General features: G+C 42.6%; 1 protein-coding gene across 1 annotated transcript in view; it reads right to left on the reverse strand.

Moving 5' to 3' along the window:
• The window catches only part of LOC124554728 (venom acid phosphatase Acph-1-like), a 265,787-nt gene extending 260,702 nt beyond the window's left edge, over positions 1-5,085 (reverse strand). Inside the window, exon 1 of the mRNA XM_047128374.1 lies at positions 4,948-5,085. Coding sequence (XP_046984330.1) covers positions 4,948-5,025 — 78 coding nt within the window. The 5' untranslated portion in view covers positions 5,026-5,085. The remainder of the gene's footprint in view (positions 1-4,947) is intronic.
• Positions 5,086-6,706: the final 1,621 nt, after the last annotated feature.

A 6,706-nucleotide genomic window follows, 5' to 3' on the forward strand; every position in this document is an offset into this window, starting at 1 on the left:
GAAATAAAAACTTTGAGGTTCGCCGATGACATTGTAATTCTGTCAGAGACAGCAAAGGACTTGGAAGAGCAATTGAATGGAATGGATGGTGTCTTGAAGGGAGGATATAAGATGAACATCAACAAAGGCAAAACGAGGATAATGGAATGTAGTCGAATTAAGTCGGGTGATGTTGAGGGTATTAGATTAGGAAATGAGACACTTAAAGTAGTAAAGGAGTTTTGCTATTTGGGGAGCAAAATAACTGATGATGGTCGAAGTAGAGAGGATATAAAATGTAGACTGGCAACGGCAAGGAAAGCGTTTCTGAAGAAGAGAAATTTGTTAACATCGAGTATAGATTTAAGTGTGAGGAAGTCATTTCTGAAAGTATTTGTATGGAGTGTAGCCATGTATGGAAGTGAAACATGGACGGTAAATAGTTTGGACAAGAAGAGAATAGAAGCTTTCGAAATGTGGTGCTACAGAAGAATGCTGAAGATTAGATGGGTAGATCACATAACTAATGAGGAGGTACTGAATAGGATTGGGGAGAAGAGGAGTTTGTGGCACAACTTGACCAGAAGAAGGGATCGATTGGTAGGACATGTTCTGAGGCATCAAGGGATCACCAATTTAGCATTGGAGGGCAGCGTGGAGGGTAAAAATCGTAGGGGGAGACCAAGAGATGAATACACTAAGCAGATTCAGAAGGATGTAGGTTGCAGTAGGTACTGGGAGATGAAGAAGCTTGCACAGGATAGAATAGCATGGAGAGCTGCATCAAACCAGTCTCAGGACTGAAGACCACAACAACAACAACACATATAGCTGAATATGTTGCTTAACTCAGACTCACATTCGTTTCTGACAGAATTACAATTTCATTCGCAAACGTAAACGTTTTTATTTCTCCTCACTGAACTTTGATCTCTTTTCCAAATTTCTCTTTCGTTTTCCTTACTACTAGCTCAGTGCATAGATTAAATAACGTTGGGGATAGGGTACAATTCTGTCTCACTTCGTTCTCAACTACAGCCTCCCTTTCATATCCTTCGACTCTTATACGTTTATTCTAACGAAATCGAAATGTGTATAATTTAGTAATAATGTGAAGACAAGTGTGTTAAAACAGACGTGGCGTGGCAAAGCCACACTATTTTGACTTAGCTTTTGTGCACCTTACTTTCGTAAATAGATTTTCGCTAGAAGGTGGAGCAAAATTTGTGCTTAAAACCTTACAGTTCAGAACTGGTCATTATGTCCGAAAGACGTCCCACGGCTATGTTTGGTGCTAGAATCAGGTTTACGACTACTCATTAACATAAATACGCCTGCAACTGGTTTGGCCCCATGTTTCTTTCGGACAAGCTGCTCAGAGATATGACAGGAACGCTCACTCGAAACAGAAATTTCTAGTAACCATGGCCTTTAAAACGCATGCCTGAAGAACATCTTCGATACTGTGAAACAAATCTCTTCTACTGCAGACTCCTCGCTTTTTGGGAGAAGGTTGCATGGACCCAAAAAAAATCTGGTAAACACGGGGTCGAAAATGCTTACATTAACAGGTATGAGCACTTGTTGAGTAAAAGAAAGATGTGTTTTTCCACAGCAGCGAAGATGAAAAAGTGCTCATAGCTGTTAAGGTATGCATTTTAGAGTCCATGTTTACCGACTTTTTTTCGTGTTTTGGTCCATACTACCACCTCTGAAAATATGGAAAGCTTGCAGCATAAAAAATTTGATCGCATCATCGGAGATGAAGTGCCCATAGCTCATTAGGTATGCACTTTAGCGCCCATGTTTACTAGACTTTTTTGCTTCGAATGATAGCTCTTGTCATATCCCCGAATATTGACGATTCCTCATGGAACATTCTGTATGAGAGATGTGATCAAAAAATAAGGGAAATTTTTTCTTAAAGAATCTTTAGTTATTCATCAACGTCAACTTTATGCCCTTCAAAGCAATTCCCCTCAGATATAATACACTTGTTTCAGCGCTTTTTCCAATTATAGAAGCACTTCTGGAACTCACTTTTCTTTCCGGTGTTCAGCTCCTAAAGGATTCTGTTTTTACCTCATCAGTGGTGGCAAAACGAAGTCTTTCCGTGTTTCTCTTCAATCTCGGGAATAAAAAGAAGTCACAAGGGGCAATATCCAGTTAAAGCAACATAACGCTTTTGTTCTTTGCCAAAAAATCACGAACAAGCATTGAGGTGTGAGTGGGAGCATTATGGTGATGCAATTTTCACCATTGGTTTTGCCACAATTCTGGTCGTTTTCTTCGGATTGCTTCAAGTAAACGGAGCGTAACTTTCAGGTGGTATTCCTTATTGACCATACGACCACAAGATCTCACGATGAACTACCCGATTACAATGGGATAAAACATGTGAAGAACCTTCTCATGTGATAGACCTTGTCGAATTTTTTTGCGGTCTTGGCTCTTCAGGCAGTTTCCATTGGGACGTTTGGGCCTTGGTTTCGACGTCATACACGGATACTCATGTTTCGTCACCTATTACAACCTTCTTTAGAAGTTCTCTGACGTTGTCGACTTCATTCAGCAGATCCTGAGCGATGTCCACGCGACATCGTTTTTGGTCGAAATTAAACAATTTCGGAACAAACTTTGCTGCTACATGTTCCATGCCCAAAACATGCTAAAATTACTTTGCATGAGCCAGAGGATATGCCAACATTATAAGCAAACATTCTGATGGTGATTCCGCGGTGCCAGAACCATTTTCTTTACTTCTTCCACACTCTCGTCAGCAATTGACGTGCTAGGGGGTGCAGGGTGATCGTCATCTTCAAGGTCTTCTCGATCCTCTTTGAAACGTTTATGCCACTAGTAAACTCATGTCTTACTCATAGTAGATTCGCCAAAAGTCACAGTAAGTATTTCTAATGTGGTGCTGCACTTTATTCTATTTTTCAAACAAAATTTAATGCAAATTCTGTGAGCCATCTTTTTCGACAATAAAAATTCGCCGATCACTAGAAACACGTATAATCTTTTCGACTGTCAACAACTAACTAAATATTCAAAACGGCTTAAAATGCAAACATACACCAGGAACATATGTACCAACAAGATAAAAAAAATTTGAGACTCAAATGTATAAATCCCGTGAAATGTAAAATTTCCGTAACGTTTTGACCACGCGTCGTATAGTCTTCTACGACTGTAATGGAAGTCATTTAGACCATATGTGTTTCGTTTTATTTCAAAGAGTCTTCAGTGGTCACTGCAACGATGTGGTTTTTCATGCAAATTTAATTTAATACACGAGTACTGTTTACCATCTTGGCCAACAGATTTGTAAGAAAAACCGCATTGTTACAGTGACTACCTAAGATTTGAAACGCTAATGGCCAAAATAAGACTTTTATTATAACTGTGAAATACGGTTTACAACGTATAATCCTTGAGCAACTGCGAATGCGGAAAAGAGACCTAAGAACAAAATGGACAACACGGAAGATGAAGAGGTCGGATAAAACAGGCACAGCGAGGGAAACGTCGGAAAGAGTCTCACAAGGGGACCCTCCATACTGTAAATCACGGATTATGATGCGCTTCAAATATGTTGCAGAGGCACTTACCCTGAGTACCCGGCTATTCGTTTTTTTAGCGACGGGCCTTGGTTTTTGAGAAAATCGATTTTGAAGCTCATTGCGGGCTTTGTATGCCCGTAACATTACATATATTCCGAGCAAGTCAGCGTAGCGCAGCGCTAAAAGTTCACGGCTATCCCGGTGAAGGTACTGTGTTCGAGTCCTGCTCTTGTATTTTTGTTTTATTTTTTTTTCAAAATCGACCGAATTTTTCAATTTTATTTCAAAAAGTATCAACAAACAGTGTAAAGTGTGCGAAATTATAAAGATATATTCAGTTATTAATTTTTTCTTTCATACAATATTACAAAACCTTATTTTTCATCGTGCACATTGCTTGATGTGACAGAACAATATTGTGGGTGATACTTATCATAGAAACAACCGAAGCACAAAGTTTCGGAGCACCACGCTCATTTTATGAAAGCAACCGTCTTGCAGGCGCACGGTTTCTTCATGAGCGATACCGCGAAACACAATTCTTTTGCATTCAAAAAGATTTCTCTTTCATCCGCCAATTTCGATGCGAACCATGCGTATCTAATCATGCTTTTAAAATTAGATGCGCTGGATTGATGTATGTTAAGCGAATGTAATTTTATCGAATCTTCCCTAGAAGCGATCTCTCTATTGTCTTTCACCAAGTCGGGAGAATTCTGAATAATTACGTGAAGATTTTCACCTGTCGGTAAAAATAAACATCGCAGGGTTGGCAATAAGGAGTGTACTTTGGTGGGACCACTTTTAGGGTGCAGGTGCTCGCTTTCATCAGTGAATAGATGATCGTATAAGTTGAATCGGTTTGCCCTCCCCATGAGTCGATAATGTACAAAAAAAATTTCTGTCCCACGTACGGAAGAATTACAGAACGCAAAAATTCTTCGTACACCAGTTTCGTGAACTTCCCGGATTTCGTGCACCACTACATTTCAGTATTTCCCAGTTAATTCGTCTACTAGTTTTTGAACGTTAGGACCAAATTTTCAGGACGGTTCTTGTATACATAAAACAAACATATGGGAGCAGGATTCGAACACAGTACCTCCGGCGCGGTAGCCGTGAACCTTTACCGCTGCGCTACGCTGACTTGCTCGAAATATATGCAATGTTACGGATATGCAAATCGCGCAATGAACTTCAAAATTCATTTTCTCAAAAACCAAGGCCCGTCGCTAAAAAACCGGAGAGCCAGGCACTCAGGGTAAATGCCTCTACAACATACTTGAAGCGCATCAAAATCCGTGATTTACAGTATGGAGGGTCCCCTTGTCAGCTGTCGAACCATTAATTTTTAGTAGTTGAATGGCGGAGTTAGGCTGTGACAGCAGAGGCGCGGACTTACGACTGAGACGAGACGCAGCTCGGCGGTTGCACAAGCCGCGAGCAACAGCAGAGGCAGCGGCAGTCGGCGCGCTACCATGTCTGGTGTTCGACTGGCGCCGAACCGCGCAAACAGCGCTACGTTGCCCTAGTCCCCACTCCCGCACACCGCTGCTTCTTCCTGCTCGCGAACACAGACCCCGCCGCCGCATAATCCGCAATGAACGTTCGCAGCCGGTATCTCGATGTACGTCGCGTAACTATTAACGCGTGTTCAGCTGTGACCGGACTCGGTGCCCCAGGTCGCAAACGCACGCCTTTGCGGTAGCGCTCGACTCTGAAGTATCAGGATAGAATCCACGCAAGGAAATATGCTCAACGGACAAAATATTAGTCACCCCTGTAAGGGCCGGTTCCCTCACAGGGTACTGTGCTTCGACTGTTCTCCGACTGTGCCACGAAGGATAGGATCGCGCCTGAGCTCGTCCTATCACTTTGCATATTCGTTAAGTCCTCTCCATGAACCATGGACCTTGTCGTTGCTTGCGTGCCTCAGCGATACGGATAGCCGTGCCGTAGGTGCAACCACAACGGAAGGGTATCTGTTGAGAGGCCAGAAGAACGTGTGGTTCCTGAAGACGGGCAGCAGCCTTTTCATTGGTTGCAGGGGTAACAGTCTGTATGATTGACTGATCTGGCCTTGTAACATTAACCAAAACGGCCTTGCTGTGCTGGTACTGCGAACGGCTGAAAGCAAGGGGAAACTACAGCCGTGATTTTTTCCCCAGCGCATGCAGCTTTACTGTATGGTTAAATGATGATGGCGTCCTCTTGGGTAAAATATTCCGGAGGTAAAATAGTCCCCCATTCGGATCTCTGGGCGGGGACTACTCAGGAGGACGTCGTTATCAGGAGAAAGAAAACTGGCGCTCTACGGATAGGAGCGTGGAATGCCAGGTCCCTTAATCGGGCAGGCAGGTTAGGAAATATAAAAAGGAAAATGGATAGGTTAAAGCTAGATATAGTGGGAATTAGTGAAGTTGGGTGGCAGGACGAACAAGACTTATGGTCAGGTGAATACGAGGTTATAAATACAAAATCAAATAGGAGAATGCAGGAGTAGGTTTAATAATGAATAAAAAATAGGAACGCGGATAAGCTACTACGAACAGCATAGCGAACGCCTTATCGTAGCCAAGATAGACACGAAGCCCCCGCCTACCACGGTAGTACAAGTTTGCATGCCAACTAGTTCCGCAGACAACGAAGAGATTGAAGAAATGTATGATGAGATAAAAGGAATTATTCAGATAGTGAAGGGATACGGAAATTTAATAGTCATGGACGACTAGAATTCGACTGTAGGGAAATGAAGAGATGGAACAGTGGTAGGTGAATACGGAATGGGGGTAAGGAATGAAAGAGGAAGCCGTCTGGTAGAATTTTGCACAGATCATAACTTAATCATAGCTAACACTTGATTTAAGAATCGTGAAAGAAGGTTGTATACGTGGAAGAGGCCTGGAGACACTGGAAGGTTTCAGATAGATTATATAATGGTAAGACAGAGATTTAGCCGGCCGCTGTGGTTCAAAATGGTTCAAATGGCTCTGAGCACTATGGGACTCAACTGCTGAGGTCATTAGTCCCCTAGAACTTAGAACTAGTTAAACCTAACTAACCTAAGGACATCACAAACATCCATGCCCGAGGCAGGATTCGCCCCTGCGACCGTAGCGGTCTTGCGGTTCCATACTGCAGCGCCTTTAACCGCACGGCCA

This window comes from Schistocerca americana, chromosome X (assembly GCF_021461395.2).
Source record: "Schistocerca americana isolate TAMUIC-IGC-003095 chromosome X, iqSchAmer2.1, whole genome shotgun sequence".
In the NCBI taxonomy this organism is placed as follows: Eukaryota; Metazoa; Arthropoda; class Insecta; order Orthoptera; family Acrididae; genus Schistocerca; species Schistocerca americana.